General features: G+C 30.3%; 2 protein-coding genes across 3 annotated transcripts; one reads left to right on the top strand and one right to left on the bottom strand.

The window, feature by feature from the left end:
* Positions 1-16: 16 nt before the first annotated feature.
* On the bottom strand, positions 17-4,219 carry Arp5 (Actin-related protein 5). Its single transcript, XM_077441856.1, has 12 exons — positions 4,096-4,219; positions 3,798-3,963; positions 3,557-3,723; positions 3,290-3,481; positions 2,984-3,214; positions 2,776-2,897; positions 2,179-2,259; positions 1,922-2,104; positions 1,653-1,839; positions 1,397-1,556; positions 1,168-1,322; positions 17-1,085 (listed from the first exon to the last, which is right to left on the bottom strand). The coding sequence occupies exons 1-12, from the start codon at positions 4,184-4,186 to the stop codon at positions 787-789; spliced, it is 2,034 nt and encodes a 677-aa protein (XP_077297982.1). The 5' UTR covers positions 4,187-4,219; the 3' UTR covers positions 17-786.
* A 1,087-nt stretch (positions 4,220-5,306) lies between these two features.
* Eps-15 (Epidermal growth factor receptor pathway substrate 15) lies at positions 5,307-17,771 on the top strand. Of its 2 annotated transcripts, none has more exons than XM_077441966.1 (17): positions 5,307-5,620; positions 6,900-6,944; positions 7,145-7,279; positions 7,369-7,467; positions 7,978-8,115; positions 8,195-8,305; positions 8,386-8,664; positions 8,743-8,900; positions 8,979-9,153; positions 11,502-11,654; positions 11,758-11,847; positions 11,953-12,150; positions 12,267-12,446; positions 12,525-12,665; positions 12,738-12,848; positions 12,931-13,116; positions 15,297-17,771. In XM_077441966.1, the coding sequence occupies exons 1-17, from the start codon at positions 5,594-5,596 to the stop codon at positions 16,170-16,172; spliced, it is 3,102 nt and encodes a 1,033-aa protein (XP_077298092.1). In that variant the 5' UTR covers positions 5,307-5,593; the 3' UTR covers positions 16,173-17,771. The 2 variants fall into 2 exon arrangements, with proteins under 2 accessions (XP_077298092.1, XP_077298093.1); XM_077441967.1 differs by having other exon boundaries at positions 15,187-15,883.
* The last annotated feature ends 4,555 nt before the right edge of the window (positions 17,772-22,326 follow it).

Below are 22,326 nucleotides of genomic sequence, written 5' to 3'. Positions count from 1 at the left end.
GTTGTATTTTCTTTTTATAATAACTATCTAATTGAAAAGACAATTACATAATTAATTCTAAATATGCATTCTTAGCAGGATTTCAAAGGTTAATACTTTTTGCGCTATCTCATAAGACGTCGGCGTTTTTTTGTAGATTTCATAACCTTTTAAGTTGTGACTCATGATTATGGTGACGGTTTAATTTGGCAACCTAAGAAAAGATTAATAAAATAATGCATACAAACAAAAATTAAACCAGAAATTTTAATAATACAAAATGCATTATTAGTGGCACTGAGCAACAAAAAATCAGGTTTTTTACTTACTGAAGCAGAGACTAATCAACCTGTAACCCACTGAATTCGAATATGACAATGATTTTTGTTGGTAGCCTCTGATTGTGGGATACAAGCGTTTTCTAAAGGTTAATTATTTACTGCTCGAAATAGTACGTTAAGATAAAAAAAATATTGAGATTTAAAACCTATCCTTGGAAACATTGACCTTGAATAAGCTTTGAAAGAAAGACCTTAAATTAAATCAGATTAATTTGTGTGTTTGAGTTGTTTACTAAAATATCTGAAAGATAAACTCAAAAAATTCTTTTTAAATAAGATAATCTTAATTTCATAATTATCTCAAACATTGTTTTTATTGAAAATATTTCACAATCCATTAAAAATGCAAATTAAGCCAATTTTGGATCCCAACCCATAGGTTAAGAAACCATGGTTTAACTCCTTAAAATTCCATCATAAAGAAAGGAAATACGGTTAATAAATATAAAATTAAATAAAGTTTTTTTTATATATCAATCACTTCTTCTTTTATATGTTGTTCGACTGCATTACCAGATGAGGGACAAATGAAAGCAGCTGGAGTGCTAAAATACTTATTCCCAGCGTAGTGTTCTTTGATATATTCACCTCCCATTTCGTGGTATTCTTGTTGTGAAATCAAATACTCTTTGACTATTTCATTTTTGGCAAATACACGAGCACCATACCACGAATCCAATGATGGATTTTTTGCCATGTTGACTTTGTGTGGTGTTTGGAATGGACGCATTTCTAATAGTTCTCTCGATAGACGTTCTTTTAGCCCTACAGATATTCCAATAGCATAATAAATAAGTTTATAAACAATATACATACATATAATAAATAATATTACATATAATCAAACCTGGAAAATTTGCACATCCACCGGTGACAAACACATTGTTGGCTAAGTTTAATTGAGTATCTTCATCAAACTGTTTCAAAACATATTCTATAGTTTCAGCTAAACCAGCTTCAAAGTTCCCCATCATGAACGGTTGGAATATTAACTCCGGCGCTCTAAAGTTTTTTTTAACATACATACATATGTACTAATAATTAAAAATACACCAGTCATAAACAATGTGTACTACCTTAATCTTTCAATGCCTATATGAAGTTGATGTGCTTCTGAAAGACCCATTTTAGAAGATTCACCATCCATATTTTCATTGAATTGTGGATCATACTCTCGTAAAACTTCATCAATTTCTATTAATCTTTCATTTTCCACATCAGAGTCGGAATCATTGCCTTGTAATAACCAAACAGAAAGTTCCACTGTAGTTATTTTATAATTAAAAAAATTAAATGTCTTAAATGAAGATATGCATATATTTATATTAATACCTTCTTTACTAATAGTTTTATAAACATCCCAGTCTTCGTCTCTCATACCAAAGTCATCATTGGCTTTTTCTTTTTTGGCCAACTGAGATATTATTCTCATACGTTCTTGCGCAGCCACAGTTCGTCGTTTAGCCATATCTAAACGTCGTTGTTTCCTTATTAATCGTGCTTCCATAATGTCAGCGCGCTACATGACATTTAAATTATTAAAACGTGAAAACATCAATGCCAGATTACTTTTTAATTTGTGGATAAAAACTTATTTAAACCTTCTTTTTGAATTCGGCTAGCCAAGAATCAAGAAGAATTGGATCACTCGGTGGTTGAATTTTATTGGAATTTGATAAATTATGTTTCTCTTCCAAACTTTGACTGAGTTCGTTGTCTGCAGAACTTGCTGCTATTTTTTGCTTAACCTTTTCAATCCGAAAATTTAATTTGCCGATTCTTTGCTAAAACATGAGTTTCATTTTAATTTTGTTTTAAGAAATATTTTCTAATTAACCGATTTCTTAAATTAATTCACCATTAAATCCTCCTCATTTTTTATGCCAAATGATTGAATTGCTCTTTTAAATTCTTGGTTATCAGCTTCTTCATATAAATCCTAAAATATTTATGCATTATCTAAATTTATCAATGAGTTATTATATGATTCAATCTAAATATGTAAACAGGGCCGGCTCAAAGGAACAGCAGACCAGGCACGTGTCTAGAAGCGCCATAGCTAAGAGGCGCCGCAAGACCCCCTCATTTTGTCTTTTTTTTATTACAAAATTGAAAAAAATCTTTCTTTGTAATTCATTTTTCTACTCAAAATATCTTGTGAACCATGTTCCTTATAATTTACAAGGAACGCAGTTGACTGTTAAATATGAATAACTCACGATGAAAACTTGTAAATCAATAAACTATCGTTGGTACAAATGGTTACTGGGAATTATATTTTAGTTAAAATACTGCTGAAATTACACGTTAAATGAAATATTTAGTACAAATTCAACGAAAATATTAAGAGCAAACCAGAATGGTGCGTAAAAAAACTAATGGAGGGGGTGGGCGTTGAAAACCAATCTGCCTAGGGGCGCCAAATACCCTCGAGCCGTATCTATCTAGTATATACTTGAAGTGCTAGCAATTGATTTAACTGATCTTCATCTTCAGCCAATTTTTCTTCTCTTTTTCTAGCATTCATTTCTACTAAACGTCGGGCCATTTCCTTTTTTCTTTCCTTTTGTGCCTCGACTGGCATGAAAAAAAAACTATACGGTAAATTATTTTATAAAAATAAAAATTCGAATATACAATTAGTCGAAAATATAAAGAATTACTCGATGAGGTAGGTATTACAGTAGGTTGTACAAATGCTAATTGAATTTTCACAACATTTGCATCATAATGTTTTGGATCTTTCCACTTCTTTATTTCATCTTGGTAATGCCAAGCGATAAGACAATGATCATGAATTATTTCTTCGACCCGTGAGGGGGTAATTGCATTCAAATGAATTGGATACTTCAATTGTAAGAGTCTATGTAAATAGCTCGTAATTTGAAATCCACCTGAAAACCAATTTTTTTCGAGTTAGTACATTACTAATACTAATACATACATTTATTACAAAAATCCTAACGTACCAAGATTAATTCTTTTTGCTTTACATGAAATAATTTGATTTTTAACTACTGGTAAAATATGGGTAGAGTGGTAACCACAATTTAATATAAGTCCAGTATCACCTATTTTATTGTAATAAAATGAAAATAATGCGTCCACTCCATATGTTAGGCATGGAACGCCATAGCATTCAAATAAAAGTTCAGACATTACTGGAATAAGGTAAAAATACAATTAAAAAGATATGTGTGTGTAGAAAAATATATGATAAATCACTAATATTTTACATTGTCTGCAATAATTTGGATTGACAAAAGCTTCAGTCATAACAATCGGATGCTGCACATTTCCATCAGTGTCTATCCCTAGATTACTGAATATATAATCGAATACTTGTTCTTGGGCCTCAAAATGAGTAACAACATTTCGGTCAAATTGCGTTTTTAGCTGAAATCTTAATAAGAATTGACAGGTAAAAATAAGTTGATATAATATAATTTTATAATACTCTAATAAACTTTCGAATACCTAACAGCCTCAATATTGACAATATCATTTCCGATTTGAATTGGAGGAGTGGCTGGGGGTTCAGCATCTTTTTTACCTCTCTCTTTACGGGGTTTAGCTATTAGATTTTTAAAAGTAAGTGTTGGTTCTGCAGAAGTTGCCCAACCAACTCGACATTGATAGGATCCTGTTGCAAATTAAACATTAATATATGAACTATTATAGGTTTTAACTTTAAGTAAAATAAATACATATAATTGATACAATTGCCATCAGATTAGAAATAAAATATATTCATATGAAGTTAATGAACGGTTACCATTATCAATGACTAGCGGAACTCGATCAGTTCGAAGTGAAGCAGGATAAATTGAACGCGACTCACGTAAGCGTCGTCCTTCACGCGCCATTATTAAATGTCAAACTGACGTCTCACTAAACATGACAAATTTCGGCCATTATTATAATATAAATATATGTAATGTAAAAAAATAAGGAGTAAGAAGAAATGCCTTTGGCAGCATGAAAAATGTTTTGTGTTGCCGAAAGTTGTCTATAAAATTGGACTTAATAATCCTGCGCTCCTATGTATAGTCGGCGTTGCTATGCTATAGATTTCATAGGAGCATGTAAGGTACGAAACGGTCCTCCACCTTCTTCATAAAAATAAATTTAATAAAAAAACAAATGGATGCTTACTTTTAGATTGTTTTGCCATGTTTAAGCTGTTATATTACAAATACCGAGCGAAGCCGGGTAAATCCACTAGTGTACAATTTATTGATTTTAAAATTTACTCAAACATATTATTTATTTCAATATATTGTATATTTATTAATAATACTTATTAGAAGTGGATTTATTTTAACTAGCATTCATTTTATTGTAATTAACTCCGGTTTCAGGTGAAAAAATCATATTAAAAACGTGATAGGTTTTCAGGGATACTTCAAGAATTTCAAAGTATAATTTATAAATACAGAAGCCGAGATACTCCAAAAGTTCAACCGTCATGATTTTAAGATATCTAAATTAAAAATATAAACGCCAAATTAAATAAAATCTTTTTAGGGACATCGTTTTCATACAACTTGAATATCTTTAAGTTTATCAATTACAGAATTTTTCAAATTCTCTGACGATGGAAATAATCAGATGTGTGCTGCTTAGTAAGCAATTTGCTCGCGTTTGAAAAAAAATCTCTAGGTCGAATCGTCTTCGTTTTCGCAAGCATTTTATTAGCTTTGCTCTACTAGTTCAGTGACAGTGATATTGTATGTGCATTTATACAAATATACATTTAAGATATTGCTTTATTTGGCACTTTTAAGGTCTATTCATAGAGCCGCGTTAGTATATTTTATAGCATAATTTCATATTCTCGCTAATTTTTGAAAAAATTAACAGTCGGCTCGCGTAAGCTGAACCAGCACACCCCTGGAAACAACCTTGGAGAATCGAACGTGATTCGAATGAAACGGACCCGTCAGGGGGATTTGAATTTGAAATGTTGAACGACGACGACACGTCGCGTTCTTTGGTGGCAATTGTGCGGGAGCCGCGAAGAGGATGAGCGATAATCGATTATGTAGGGGGGTAGTGGTCGCGAGACGGCGTGTTGTGGCCGCGATCGGGTGTTCGCCGAGTGCCCGTCCGTTCGCGAGTAGCGTATTCAGTACGCGAGTGCGGTTGCGGGTGTGGATCGCCGTCGTCTTCGTCCTCGTCTCCATCTTGGCCTTCTTCGTCGCCGTCGCCGTATCGATCTAGGCAGTGCGGGGGCCCCATGAGAGCGGAGCGCGCGCCCCACCACCCCGGTCATGGCGGCGCTGCCCTCGCCCACCCAGGTCAGCCCCTCCCTACTCCACTCTTTTCCCGCCCCCGCCCCCTCCCCCTCCCCCTCCCCCTCCCCGCTATCGATCGTGCTGTCAAACCTGACGTTACCGACTTTGCCTTCTACTTCCACTCCTGCTTGTACTTGTACTTCCACTCGCAACCTACACCCTTCAACCTTCATCCCCTTGAATCCGGCGAACGGTCGCTTTGCGCAATTGTAATTGCAATCGGTCGACATTTGCCAAAATCTCGACGTCGATTTAAACCGATTATCTCCCTTTAATATTTCAAACGCCTTTTTAAATCAATGCGGCCCGCGATAGTCTCGAGCTAATCTTGGAGTGTACGCTTAAGGCCTTAGTACTTACTACCTCCTGAAGAGTTTGAATTTCTTCACCTATCGCATTTATTGTCGATTTTATCGATCATCGACTCGTATATTGATTTCCATTTTTTATTGTACCGTTTTGTCGAAATGTCAAGATAAAAAAATGGCTGTCGTATCTGAATATACTAGATTGGGCAATTTAAGTTTCGAGGTTGCCTTTTAACAATTATACTATGAATTCTTGACATAGTAACTAATTGGCCTGACATCTTATATGTATTGCCTTTTGAAGGTTGCAAACGTTTTTTTTAATTAATTAAAAAAAACATTCTAGTAAAAAAAATAGCTGAGAAATAAATCACATTAATAAATCAATATCGGGAATAGTAAAGTAATTTTGCATTTTCCAAAATTATTATTAAAAAAAAAAAAAACAAATTTTATAATGATCTAAAAATGAAATGATCTAACTGAATTCTTATTGTTTTACTTCATCTGTAAGCCTATTAAAAAAATACTTAAGCTTATCAACTTAATTGTGAATTCTTATCTTTTTTCGCCTCATCCTATCCATTTGCAGTTGACCCCTTGAATTAATTGCGGATGCTTATAATCAATGTGACTCCGTATAAGGTTGATGGCTAATTTTAAATTATACATACTCACTATTTTAATCGACATGTATTATATATACTACATACATAGGTTTCATAATTTAATAAAAAAAAAATTGTGAATTTAATGTAAATCGTATTACTCGTTTGATCCCATACTCTCTAGTATTTGAATATTTAGTATATATTACTACCCAATTTTATAAATTGTCCTATAAATTTTAAATTGGCTTTTAAAAATAATTCATTACGATTTTTCACATTGATTACGTAAAAGCTAAATTGATTTATTTAATCATATTGTAGAGAGGACAGTTTTCATAAATTAATAAATAATTATGATTACAGGTGGCTGGAACTCATAGTGCAATATATGAAGCTTATTACCATCAGGTGATTTATTACAATTTGCTTCTTCATAATTTTTTATACTTCTAACACACTACTAGTCCATTTTACTTGTTTGCCCAATTTGCTCTTAGTAGTGTTGTATAAAAATTAATATTTTTGAATTGGAATGACTAACATTCTAATATTAGTAGTAAACTGATAAAACAGTATCTTAATAACGCCATTATTATAATTAAAAATAGGTTGATCCAAATGGAACCGGTGCTATACAAGCGCTTGAAGCAGCCCGATTTCTCAAAAAATCGAAACTTAGCGATGTTATTCTTAGCAAAGTATGGGACCTGTCCGATCCCTCCGGAAAAGGATTCTTGGACAAGGTTTGTATCTTATTCTAAAAGTAATTTTGTTATTTTTTCCCCATGTGGGCTTTGGTACTGATTTTATTGTGATGTTATTAATATTTCAGGGTGGTCTTTTCGTCGCCTTAAAATTAGTTGCATTAGCACAATCAGGGAAGGAAATAGCAATGTCCAATATCAACTCAGAAACACCACCACCAAAATTGGTAAATTCTTTTAAGTGATACACTTAAAATATATAATTCTAATATGTATTTGGTATTTAGTATTTATATAAGTATGATTTAAAAACATACTGTATTGCATTGGAGTGATAATTATTGTTTATCTGGTTTCCGGTTCTTTAAATTTGAGTGTTATTTATGATAAGTACTTATCAATAGTTTGTTAACTTGATATATATTTGTTTTGCAAAAATCAAAACTACGTTGTAATACAAAGGTAAGAAGTATGTACATATTACCCATTCAAGATTGGTATTATTGATCAATTTGTCTTCTCGGTGTACTCTTATTGCCTGCTACACATTGCGACATATTTCTATTGGTCAATTTGTGTAATCGAATGGACTTAGTTCATTGAATCAAGTATTATATATTGCCTTATTAAACTACAATCCCTTTTTGAATAAGAAAAAAATAGTGCAATAGGAATTTTTGTGTAATATTTGTTAATGCGTGTATTTATTGCTTATATAATTTTTATGCATATTTTAGGGTGAACTTCCCAAAGTGCCTCCCATGGTTCCTCCACCTCCTGCCAGTGATTGGTCTATGAAACCTGCAGAAAGAGATAAATATAATCAATTGTTTGAATCATTGCAACCCGTCAATGGTCTCATACCTGGGAACAAGGTATCATTTTCTTCAAATTCCGTCTATAATAATTTAGTTTTGATTGAATAATAACACAATTTAAACACTTAACTTTCAGGTGAAAGGTGTGTTAATGGATTCGAAGTTGCCCCTTCCTACTTTGGGTAAAATATGGGATCTTGCTGACCAAGATAAGGATGGAATGCTCGATAGACATGAATTTATAGTGGTAGGATTAATGTCTTACACGATTCGCAAATAGTGTTATATCTAAAGCCTTAATAAATATTATGTTTTTATCGTTTTCAGGCTATGCACTTAGTATATAAGGCCTTGGAAAAGCATGCCATACCTGCTATACTACCAGCAGAATTAAGACCTCCTCCATCGGGTCTTCCAGTGAGGCCACCTTCGAGGCCGCCTTCCCGACCAGCGTCTCCGTCGCCTGCTCGTCCTCCTCCACCAATGACTCACCCGATAACTCCACTTCCGCCGAAACCACCATTACCAATCAATGGATCGATGTCGCAACAGCCACTGATACCTGGACTTTCAGGTCCTACAACCATACTACCTCCAGAAATACCAGTACGTTTGCAATCATTCGTTGCTTGTTTCCTTTGAAAAGTTTTCCTAAATGCTAATTTGAATCATGTTAATGTTTAGGCTACTAAACCGTGGGTTGTGTCTGTCGCCGAAAAGCAACAGTATGATACTCTGTTTATAAAAGCTGATGTAGATATGGATGGTTTCGTATCTGGTATGGAAATTAAAGATACTTTCTTACAATCTGGATTACCTCAACCGTGCTTAGCACATATATGGTACAACTATTATTACATACTTTTTTTTTTAAATATATTTATGTATTAAGAATTAAATATATCATAATTTTTTAATAGGGGCTTATGCGATTGGGATAGTAGCGGTAAGCTATCTTGTGATCAGTTTGCATTAGCGATGTGGATGGTGCAGCGTAAATTACGTGGAATCGAACCACCAGCTGCTCTTGCCCCCGAGATGATTCCGCCATCAGCTCGCGGCGGTGCTTCCGTTCAACAATCCACAAAAGAAAAAGTTTGTATATATGTATATCGACTAAAATTTATTCACATAAATTGTACATGCACATTTCATTAAAACAAAAAATATACTTGAAATTATGCATATTGAAGTATAAATACTGGATTCTTGTTTTTTGTCTTCTATGATGGTTAAATGTGTTATGCCAATCAATTTTCTTAAGTGCCAACAACTGAAATTATATTTCTTTTAATTCCGTATATTGTGTCCGGTAATATAATATATTAAAAATTACCTATATAAAGTTCCATCAGATGATGTTGTATTTTTTATGTTGAGATTATCTGATATTGTTATTTCAATTCTGGTGTCATTTAAAACTGATGTGAAATCGAGACGATTTCCAGTTTTACCAATTTGCCATGTTAATGGTCTATCTGAGTTAATTTGTCTAAAAGAGAAAATATTGTTTATATTTATATTCGTTTATACATATATTATTTGTTTAATTGATGTCAAATTTAACCCAGAACAGTACAATGTTGTATTATTTTCTTTCTTTACTATTATTCTTTCCATTTCTGGCATATGAAAAAAATTTAAGATATTATTTTTGCTGGAATTGGTTGCAATAAAGTCTTCATTTGTGGCACCTATAATTTCTTCATCATCACATTTTTCCTACATACAATTATAATTAAATACTCGTATAATTCCAATTAATAAAACAAATACATATGTAAATAGTTTTCATATGTGTTGCGTATTTTTTCACATTATTTTCGGTATTTTATCTTTGTTGACTTACATTACATTTTAAAACAATCACTGCATTATTTCGAACTTCCATATTTTTCATATAAAACAACTTGCATGGTATTCCTGCCGGAAACACTATAGAGGATTCATTTACTTTAATATAAACATGTTAATATGATTGGTAAATTTATCTTATATGTATGTATGTACATACATTTAAATATTTTGTACGATTTATTCACGTTGTCCATATCAATGTCCATTTTATTTGATTTGACATAACATATTCCCGTTTTTCTCTTAATACCAGATACATTACACAGACTACACTCTGTCCAAGGTGACCATTTTATAAACACTTCTAAATTTTCATTCAACATTGTAATATTTTCATCACCGTTATTGTTTACCTGTTTTCCAATTATTAATACAACAATTATTTTGACATTTGTATAGAAGAGATGGTGTCACGACGAAACTTTTACGGACAAAGCTTCTAACAACACAATGTCCACGACAAAATTACACTGAGCAAAAAAAAAATCACGTTTTTGAGTTACCAGAGGGGAGACTAACCAATCTTTACTAAGTTTGACCCACTGAATTCGAATATGATAATGATTTTTGTTGGTTAGTGATCGTTTACGAGATATGAGCGTTTAAAAAAATGCGCGATTTTTACAGTTTTTTGGCTTTTGCGGAGGTCGTGATTATTCTTCTTCTTTTGAGTACATTAAATTGAAAGTGTGGGTCGTTATAATATTTTTGATCATTATTATCATTTTGTTCGTGAGCATTTAGTCTTGTAATCATTTTATCGTGGACGCTGTGTCGTTAGACGTTTTATCGTGGAATCAGAAGAGATGTGCATGTATATAGGTTTTTATTTGTACCATTTCATAATTTTCATCTTCCTTTGCTATTTCTAATAGACTCCTATCGCTTTTAGAAGTACCTATTGAACAAAAGTAATATCCTCTGTGCTCGAGAGTGATTCTGAATATTTCCAACTTTCTATCACTGTTCAACACCATATTTTTTGATATTTTCACTCTGACAATGTCACTGTGAATATCCTAACCAAAATTACAAGAATAATATCAACTTACGTTGTCTGTTTTATGTATATCAAAAATTTAATACAATATGTTTATACTTTTTGATAAAACCATTCGATATTGGTGTCAATTGGTGACGCACATAACTGACAAGACAGGCTAATTGTATGTCCCTCATATACCACATAATAATCGGAAACAATCACTTTACTCTGTCTTTGCTTGTGATGTTTTTCTAAACACATATAGTATTCTTCCCATTTTTTTTCATTAACTTCTGAGCTTTTTACTATTTTTTCTGCAACTATTAGATTAGATATTTATGAAGCAATTTAATACTTGTTTAATTTATTTTACAATACTTGCTTTTCCACTTATTTAATGAAGCGTTATTTATCTCTATTGCATTTGTTGGACACCCTATCTTTCCCACAAATATAAAAATTATTAAGATCACAAGTGAATTCATTTGTGCTTATATTCATTTGTTTTAAAATGTATTTATTTTATTTTTAAAATATACATACATATATATTTATGAATCTGATTGACTTCCTACCTAAAACTGGACTATTTATTTAACAGGAAATATCACTCGGTCCACAGCCAACACCAGAAATGGAAGCACTGGCAAGAGATATGGAACAATTGGCCAGAGAAAGATTATCATTGGAGTCAGAGGTGACTAATAAAGAACAATCGATCCGTGTAAAAACGAATGAAGCAAACAGTCTTCAGGTATACTATTTATTTTTTTCAATTCGTGCATCATATATGTATGTATGTATGTATATGTTTACGACTACTTTTGAATTTTTAATAATTAAATTGAAAATTTTAGAGCGAACTTGATACATTAGCTGCAACTTTGAAGCAATTAGAAAACCAAAAAGGAGAAGCCCAAAAACGATTAAATGATTTACAAGCACAGGTATTTTCGCCGCAAATTTACTATATATATATATATATTTTTTTTTTTTACCAGGGCTGTGGGGTCACTTCGAAATTTACCGTCTCTTTATCGAAATTTATGTAGGTGGAAAAGCTACGTTTGCAAGCTAATACTCAAGAATCTGGCGTTAAAAATGCAGAATCAGAAGCAGCAGCAAGAAAAGAAGCTGCACAAGGCTTGAAAAAGCAAGAGCAACAACTGGAAGTCGAATTAAAACAAGAAAATATTAAAATAGACAAATTAAATGATGAATTACAACAATCTGTACTCGCTATCAGTCAAGTAAGATTATTTTCTTTCTTTATACTGCTTTTGTATTATATTTTAATTTCCATGTATAGGAATTCTTTTTAATTAGATAATAAATTTACGTAAAAAAAAAATTTTTCAATCTTTAGGCAAATTCTAAAATAACGCATTTGGAAGAACAAGAACGACAAGCGACAGAAGCAGTAGCAGCTGTAGTTGGAGCCTTGGCAGGTGGTATGGCTCCAGCTCAACAGTATTTATCTCTTGCACCACCGTTATCTCCAACTCATCTCACTCGTATGGTTCAAGGAACTACTCCTAGCAATATGGTATGCATTTTTTTTTTATTAATGAATATATATTAAAACTATCTTTTTCTAAACCTATTTCTTCTTCATTTTACCTAGGATGCATCTTCAGATGGCGATGCATTTGGCAATATGAATGGAGGATTTTCCAGTGATCCATTCACCCAAGAGGATCCTTTCGGTAGCAAACCTGCTCCAAATGATCCATTCGCTGCTGCTTTTCCAGCGAATAAATCCAATGTAATTTATGTCAAATCAAATGAGAAGTATTTTAGAATCTATTGGTATTATTTATAGGTGAATATATTACAGGACGGATTTGCCTCGGATCCATTTGCAAGTAGTTGTGGTGGTTCCACTCCGGATCCATTCGGAGGAGACTCATTTGAAAGCACAAAAGACAATAAAACTAGATTAGATGATGTGAGTCGAATTCATTGACATGTTTATGCTTGTATCATATTGATTATATATTTTTTAATACCTCTATTATATTTGCTTTTAGAATAAAGACGCTTTTGGATGTGATCCATTTGCAATACTTCATGCGCCTACTCGTGATGGCTCATCACCGACCCCATCATTACCACCTAAAAAGCACAAGCAACCTCCACCACGTCCAGCGCCGCCTCGTCCTCAACAACCGGCCCAGGCTGGTGCTTTCAACGCGGATTTTTCTAGTTTTAACAAGGTGAGACTTTAAAATAATACTACTTCTTATTTCAATTCTTGCTGCATGTGTATGTAGATATGTATGAGCATTATTCAATTTATGAAATTATGAAATATTAATCATTCAAATACATGTCTTTAATCAATATATTATCGATTCATCAGTACTATCGATTTTGCACATATGACTGTATTACATAATTTCTTAGAGATTTTAGCTCTCGATGTTTAAAATTAAGTACTAAATTGGTGAGTTTTTTTTGTAATTACATACATTATGTTTAATGAATACATATACATATTGTGTTGTCAATCTTTCTTTCAAATAAATTCAAGAATGACATTATGAAATGCAAGCCTCGTATAATATAATATTTAGAATTTTTGTTTTTGTATTGTCTTGTATTTGTGTTCAATTCTTGTTTGGTTTTCTTCGGTATGTCATTCTTTATTTATATTCTATACTTTTTACTAAATGTATCGGTGCAATGTTATGATCTAGAAATAAAAGGAAATATATTTACGCAAATATTCAATATAGAATTTACACACTGTTGATTACGATTATTGTTCATGAAAACAATTTCAAAGGAATTCCTTTTTTTTTCTATGATAACATCATACTTTATATTTTTCAACATATGTAATTGTATATTACGTATACTTGATTTTAATGGTCCAATGGCAATATTTATATACCCATATATCAATAATTTAATCATTTTACAGGAATTGAATGATAGTCTTATATAATCTTAGGGAGTACTTAACTGAAAAGTATAAATTTTGATTGTATTATATATTCATATATGAATTTGATATTGCTATAGGCTGTTTATATGTTTTTTAAATAAAAGAATCGCATTGCTTTCTTTTATTAGTTTGTGTGTATAACTTACATACTTGAATATTGTATGACATGAATACATATAAAAGTTATTGATTTCTTGGTAGCTAAGTCCTATCAATACTATACGATTACTTAATTTATTATTAGTAGCTAAGTCCTATCAATACTATACGATTACTTAATATATTAACATAATTTATTGAACATTTGTTGTGTTGGAGTACAATTGTGTAATATATGTATGCAAATTAATGTTTTAAATTTAACTGTAATGTTAATGTATTCCAACGTGACAAAATATTTCAATTTTTCTTCAAGGGGGGTTCTCACTGTGTCCAAAAGTCAGTTAATATACTTAATATTAATTGTTAATGAACTGTGCACCATGTGAGTCTCTTCCAAGATTTTAACATTTAAATGAAATAGGATTTTACTTTTTTACTTGTAACTTCTATCTTGTTCATGCTAACAGTGCAACTAAGTATCATAGGTATGCATGAAAAATATATAAAAAGAATTTTATCCCAATTTTAATATTTTTTTTATTTTAAATTTTTCCGTATATTGTTCAAATTAAATTGATTTATTGTTTTTTTACTTTTTATGTTTTATTGTTTTAATTCTCGCTTTTTTATTTTATTTTTCAGATTTTTATTTGAATACCCCCCTCCCCAATTTTTAATTTTATCATTTTTATTTATTTAGGTTTTGCAGTTGTTCCTGCATTATGTTTTCGTTGTTGTTTTTGCCTTGCAAGTATTTATCATAGTTCATGTTGTTTCTAGTATATGTATATTATATTTTTATTAGCATAAGTAGGAAAATTAATAGATTCTACATAGTTGTGTATATATATATTCTTTTAGTAATTTTATAATATGTATGTAATTTTACAATAGTGTTATGTAGTTTGTATCAATGTATAATATATAATATCTAGTTTTTAAATTTATAATTTTTTGAATTTATAAAGTTAATGAAGATTCAATTTTTTATGGAACATTTAGTTTTCTACTCATAAGAAATTTTATGAATTTGAAATTATAAACAAAAAATTTATTTGTAACAAACAATTCGGCTAATTTCAAAAATAATAATTTATTTCCATTTACTTGCGTTGCTTTTTTTCAAAGATTATTTTATTTTTATCTATTAATTTTCCTGAATTCTATTATCAAAATTGCTAGAAACATGTGAACTATTTTGTATAACAATATTTCTTTTTTCTGTATTTTTCAGCTTTAAGGGGAGGGGGTCAAAAACTTCAATGCTCTGCCGAATATTACCCAACTAATTAATTAAGTTAATAATTAACATCTAATCTCCATATATTTGCCTTATGTGTTCAGTTCTCAACTAAAGGACCATCTCCACCTCGTATGTCTAACTCTAAATTGAAGTCTGGTTTGGAATTCACGGAAGATCCGTTTAGTGATTATCGTTATGAGGATCCATTTAATTTAGAAGACCCATTTGCTGATGTAACAGATGCCACTAAACCTACAAGAGGAAAATTGGAAGAAAAAAATACTACCAGCATTCAGAATAAAAGTAATAAAAATGACTTTGCTGCTTTTGAAACTGATGATTTCTTTTCACCTTTGGATTCTAAAAATAATAACATTGCTAGTAGTAATAAAAATAAAGACGGTTTTGGTGGAAGACTTTCTGTTCCGCTACCTTCAAACGATCCGTTTAATAGATCTGGACGTGTATCAGCTCCAACAACGAATAATAATTTAAATTGGTCAACGTGGGGTAATAATGATGGAGATAACTGGGCAGCTAGTGATGACAATTGGGCATCCGGAGATAATTGGTCCAACCTATCTTCAAATACCAACAACAAAAGCGTTACTAGTACTTCTTCTACTATTTCGAACACCAGCAAATCTAAAGTATATGAACCTTGGGGAAAACTTGATATATCTAAATCAAAAGAAAAAGACAAATCTTCCCTGAAAAAGGAAAAATCTCCCAAATCTGCAAACAAGTATACGAAGTCTTTAAGTCAAGCAGTTTCATGGGGCAGTTTGGGTCGTCATAAAAATAAATCAAACAACAATGCACCTCCACCTACTGCTGGCAATATACCATCAGAAGAACAGCAATTGGCGTGGGCTGCCGCTGAAGGTAAGAGATTAGAAGAAGAAAGACGAGAACGGCATGAACAAGAAGAGAGGGAATTACAGATCGCTATGGCTCTTAGCATAGGAAACCAATAAAATATAAATGTAGATCTTTGAGTTGCAACAGTTTTACTTGCGATCACACTTTTTATTTTTTAAATATATGTATATGCAGACATATTTATACATGTATAACTTATTGTATATTATAAATTAATAGCTTCTTGCTTTCTCAAATAATACCTTTTTTCGATACATTCCTTTGCTTTTTGAAGCATTTAACCACTAAATGATTGTGTGTTTTGCTGTGAAACTAACACTGTTAGATATAAATGTTTGATATTGGTTCACGCAGAATTCAATCCCACTTTTATTTTTGATATTTATGATTGCGGAAACAATTAAAGCTAGAAAATATTTTTTTCCAATTTATTGCTATTGATATTGTTAAACAAGTATGTAAGTATAAAGTGCTATGACTTAATAATGATTTTTATTCAATCGATTTTTTTGTGATTAGAATCGCATTATTTTATTTTTGTTATTGTTTGTTTTTTTTTTTGTTGCATCCATAGAATTTTATTTGTAATGGAGATTTGAGTCATTATTTTATTCGGTTGTTACAGATCGGCCATTGAGTGTAGTTGGATGCATTTTCTCAAACGTTAGCTAGATTGTAGATAATTTTATTAAGTATATACATATTACTCAAACCTCTCAGAGATATATATATGTACATATATGTATATATATATTTTGAATGGTTTTCACGAATTTTGGGATTAGAAAAATGTAATGGATAAATTAGAAGAGAATATTATGGTTTAATTATTTTACAGTGTCAGTGTTAAAATTAAAATATTCAGTGTTTCAAGACGACCAAAGACCGTTTAAACTAACTTCTAAACAAATTTCTTTGGCCCCAGTTCTTTTATAATTTAAAAAAAAAAGAAAGAACCTCATGCTAAATTGAGTACACTTAATTATAATGTTGTTGGTGTTGAACCCTTGTACATAAACGAGTAATAAAGATTATTAAAATATGGTAACATAGTAGATTTGCAAATATATTCAGATGTTTTGAACGTTCGTTACCAATGATAGTTTATATTTATTCCACATACTTTGAATGTATCATACTAATTTGTTTTAAAATTATTTGATATTATTGTGTTATAATATGTATGTGTGTATAGTTGGCGCCCGTTTACTAAATGCTAATGAGTGTGTGCGCGATACAAAAGAGTCGTTTGCTGCAAAGTCAAATAAATATAAAATTATCGATATAAAAAGGCTTGCTTCTTGTTAAATTTAGCCAAATACGTATGCCCGCTGACCACATGGCCTTATAATCACTTGGATGCGTTTTGTTTAAACAAAAAAAAAAATGATTAAAAGCGGGCGCTAATTGTATATTGCATTTATAAATATGTAAAAATTCTAGTTCCCTCTTTTTATTATATACATATACATATATATTGGTAGTTAAAAAGAACAATATTGAAATATGTTTATTAACCTCTTGTATATTTCTCGTTAATTACATTTAATTTATATTACATTAATGTATAAAATGTTATTACTGCGTGCTGTTACATACCCTGTTAAATATTAATATCTATCGGTAAAACATTTCTTTTTTGTGTGGCTGCACTTATGACTATAAAAATATGTTGTTAACTCTTTTCTAGGAACAATGATAAAAAAGAAAAACTGTTGTCAAGTTTTAGCTATATCGTTAAATGATATTTTTATCTTGAACAATATTAAATGTAAATGTAATGTCATATAAATCTGTAAAACGAAATTTATAGCATAAGTTATTCTTATCGCTAATTAAAATAAAATCACTATTGAATGTTGTTGCTAACACATATTATGATTATATTATAATAGTTATATGTGCTTTAACCCACTGAATATAAAACAAAGAATTGTATGTATTTAAATTAAAAATATCAATAATAGAATATAATTGACTTGATAAGAGGAATAATATATTATATAGTAGATTTTACATCATATATTATTATTATTATTATTATTATATATATTAGCAATTTTGACTAAATTTTATATTTGCAATAAATAGCTTCTTATATTGGCTGTATAACATATCCATAACAGTATTGTTTTTGATGTACTAAAGAACTGCTTCTCACTTCACAAATTAAAGACTTGTACACTGATTATAATAAATGTATATTAGAAAAAAAAATGTAAACGTGAAGTGTCTGAGGAACACTGATGATATGACGGCGATAACACATTATCGACTGTAATTTTTATTATTTTAATTTTCGTCAGTAGTATTTTATGTAGTAGTAGCTTAGATTATTTATAATATATAATTCATATCATATAAAGGATCACATGTAATGGAAAAAATCCGTTTTGGATTTTATTTGAAAGCAATATTTATTTTTCAAACTTTTATTATACTTACAACATATGTATATTATGATTATTATAATGGTTTTTTTTTTGTTCATTGCTATCTTTATATTTAATATATTTGCAACTGTAAACTGATATACCTGTAAATTATAATACTTAAAGAATAAAGAATGTGTTGATTCGAATATTAAATTTAAATTAAAGAAATTTATTGTTATATACGACTGTTTTGTGAACACATCAGTTAAAATCAATTAAGTATTGAAATAAATGAGATTACACAATTGTTCTTTTCTTTGTTGTTGCAATTCTAATTTTTCCAATCCATGCATCCAAATCGTTATGTATTTTGTACAACATTTTACTAAACATACTCTAGTCATATAACATTTCGTTATTTTCAATAAGTAACAAATATTTCACAGTATTGAATTTAATTTTTATAATTTTACTCGGTCAGTATAAAAAGTGTACTTAGAACAATATCATTATTCTGTGAAGACCTATCGTTGAACAAAATCCACTCCTTGTCGTAATCACTTCAAGATATAAAAATTATATCTTTGCGCTTTTAAACACATGCTAAATTTCTCACAATAATGATTTAATATACATAGCTGTATACCGGTTTTTGTAATTTTTTTTTATATACAAAACTAATCTTAATGTGTAATGCAAAATTCATTATTTTATGGAATATTTTTATATCGGATCATGTATTCATATTTATGATTCTAAATGAATATTGCTTGGTAATATTCGCATACATTGCCTTATAACTTTGTGTAAAATCAATCATTAGTGCGTCAAGTTTGTTTGAGTACCCGAGGTTTGTTGACTTATAACTTCTCAAAAAAACTTGTAAAACTGTTAATTTCAAGTTTTATACATTGCAAATAACGAGTCGGCAAGCCTAGCAGTACTACATGCATATATAATAGTGATAAAACAGAAGTATCTCTCAAAAAATATTTTTCAAAATGAATGTAGTTATACATATACTTCATGACCAAGATTCATGTTTAAATGTCTCATTAGTGATATTTAAAATTTATATGTAATTATGCGTATACTCTTTATTCAAGTGCTGGTCTTTACAAATGATGGCTATCATATATTCATGTGAATTTTTATTATTTTTATTTATTCCTAAACCTTATGAAGTGCTAAATTCCAATGACATTTTCCAAATTAAAACATTATTAATGCTTTTTTCCCCACTATTGATTAAAAGCTATTGTGTAGGCTTCAAATGCGAGTTTCGAACTAAGTAATATTATGTAATCAATCACTCATGTTATCAAGTGATGTCAATGTGTTTTTTAAGAATAAAATTTGCTGTTGTTCAATATTTGTGTATAGATATATATGTATGTATGTATATTTCATATGATGTTCCTTTTTTATACATATATTACATACATATATACTCACTCTTGACGCACATGCATACAAATTAATTTATATTTATTATATTGCAATTTTGTATTCATATTGAATTTTAATGTAATTCTTGATAATTGCCGTCTTCTAGTCGTTTGCATTCCAAAATGATATCTATTATATATCTAAAAAGCTTTAATTCTTTTTGATGTAAAGATCGTATTTTGACATTACAATAATTTTAAATATGTATGTTATCTCGATGTTCAGCTTTCTGTAAATGATTTGAGTTTATTCAACTCTTTTTTGCACACAATGGTACTAATTAAAAATGTTTGTCTGATTAACTTTTTGTGTACATAAATATATTATAAATGTTTAAATAAAATGACGGAGTCGAGTTCGATTTTCTCAAACACATACATATATAATACAAAAAATCAATCGGGAACTAGGCGAATCCGATTTATATATTTTATTTCTGTTAACTGTTTCAAATTCGAATGCAATTATTATATAAATATACATGTAATATATATTCTCGTAATAATTTGTGTCATCCATTGTTAAATTTTAGATGTTGAACAATGAAAACACAAACATTATCGACGTTCTGCGAAGTGTAAACAATTACGAATAGTTAAGAAATTGTGTATAGTACACTGAATCATTCATTGATTGTACTTAAAATGTATCATTAAAGTATTGATATTGAATTATGCGTTTGTTTTACTATTTAACTTTCCCATACGACAATATATCTATATTGTAATTAAAAATTAATGTTTGTCTGTCTGTCACGTATGCGTTCCTATACCATTCAACCGATTGCGATAAAACTTACAGGAGTTATGAGTTTCTTTAAAAAAAAATCGCCCAAAAACGGGAACGGTAAAACAGGAATGAATGGCGTTGCAACGCAATAATTTCAAATGTGTTCGCCGCCTGCGTTTTAAAAAAAAGACATCTTAGCATTCAACACCTATTTATTTAAGGGTCAGGATAGGTTAGGTTAAGTTAAGGTTGGCCCTATTCATTTAAGATTTGGTTAAGAGATTTGTATCTGCTGACGACATTTTGATAGAAATGCTTCGACAACATTATGGGGCGGCAGGAAAAAACAAAAATTGTAATAGACATTTCGTTGCTACGATACAAATTAAGAAAAATAGTCGACTGTGATTTATTTATTTTATTTTATTTATTTATTTGGAAAATTTACAGTTTATTAAGTTACATAGATTGATAGTAAAAAAATATAATTATGTTAAGTAAACCATTAATAATTTTCACATATAGGTAAAAAAAGGAAAAGCTCAAACATTTAAAATAAGAAACAAAAATGATAATAGAGTAAGATATGTAGTTAAAGAAAACAAAAAGAAAAAAAAATAGAAATAACAGTATAATAAAAATACCAAAATAATAAGAATAATAATATGATAAAAATTATGAAATAATAAAAAAAATATAATATATAACAAAAAACAAAAAGACAAAATAAATACATCAAAATAAAAATTCATAGTCACAATCGTAAATTTTCAATAAAATTAATCATCGAAAAACAAATTTGCAATAATTACTCTAGCTTGTATAGCATTAATATTAAATAAGTCAAACATAGAAATTGTTAAAATTAGTGTGTTGACGGTGGAGCTTGCACGCCAGATGAATGAGCTTCTTCCATAATTAGAAAAAGTATTAGGTATGTAAAGGAGCTCATTACATCTAGTCATTCTATTTGGTACACGCAATGATAGTCTGCTCAATAATTGAGGACAGTCGATCGAGCCGTTAAGGATGTTCAAAATTGTTGAGATGTCAGCTATCTCCCTTCTTTTGACAAGAGGAAGTAGATGCTGACACATATAAGCATCTTCATAGGAAGTATAGGTTAATCCAAAACGGCTACTGATGTACCTCAAGAATCTCTTCTGAATGCGCTCCAATCTGTCTCTTGCACCAGAGTACTCTGGGTTCCAAACTTGGGATGCAAACTCAACAATACTTCTTACGTATGCACAATATAGTATTTTGTATGATTTTATAGAAGTAAAACATTTGGAGGACCGGATGACGAACCCGAGGGCCTTCGACGCTCGAGCTACAACATTGTCAATATGTTTACTAAAGGATAGATCAGAGTTTAAAAAGACTCCCAAATCCCTAATTTCCGATACCCTTGTGAGTCTATGTCCGTTGATTGAATGAGGAAAGTCAACTGGACATAGTTTTCTGGTGAAGGTTATGCAGGAGCATTTTGCTACATTAATTTCCAACTTATTTATGCTGCAATAAGCCTCTAGCCTGAACAAATCATCTTGTAGGGCCAAAGCATCATTTCGGTTGTCTATTCTCTTGAAAATCTTCATATCATCAGCAAATAATAGTACACTTGAATTCTGAAAACATTTTTCAATATCGAAGATGAAAATATTGAATAATAGAGGTCCCAAGAGGGAGCCTT

This window comes from Arctopsyche grandis, chromosome 12 (assembly GCF_051622035.1).
Source record: "Arctopsyche grandis isolate Sample6627 chromosome 12, ASM5162203v2, whole genome shotgun sequence".
Taxonomy (NCBI): Eukaryota; Metazoa; Arthropoda; class Insecta; order Trichoptera; family Hydropsychidae; genus Arctopsyche; species Arctopsyche grandis.
This window is presented reverse-complemented; position numbering and strand designations above follow the sequence as displayed.

Excerpts from the sequence above, each read along its gene's own strand:
- Eps-15 (XM_077441966.1), top strand. The coding sequence starts at position 5,594 with ATGGCGGCGCTGCCCTCGCCCACCCAG. Across the intron at positions 8,306-8,385 it reads ATAGACATGAATTTATAGTG|GCTATGCACTTAGTATATAA; the intron begins GTAGGATTAATG and ends TATCGTTTTCAG. Across the intron at positions 12,849-12,930 it reads ATAAAACTAGATTAGATGAT|AATAAAGACGCTTTTGGATG; the intron begins GTGAGTCGAATT and ends ATTTGCTTTTAG.
- Arp5 (XM_077441856.1), bottom strand. The coding sequence starts at position 4,186 with ATGGCGCGTGAAGGACGACGCTTACGTGAGTCGCGTTCAATTTATCCT. Across the intron at positions 3,215-3,289 it reads AGCAAAAAGAATTAATCTTG|GTGGATTTCAAATTACGAGC; the intron begins GTACGTTAGGAT and ends ATTGGTTTTCAG. Across the intron at positions 1,840-1,921 it reads TAGCCGAATTCAAAAAGAAG|CGCGCTGACATTATGGAAGC; the intron begins GTTTAAATAAGT and ends AATGTCATGTAG.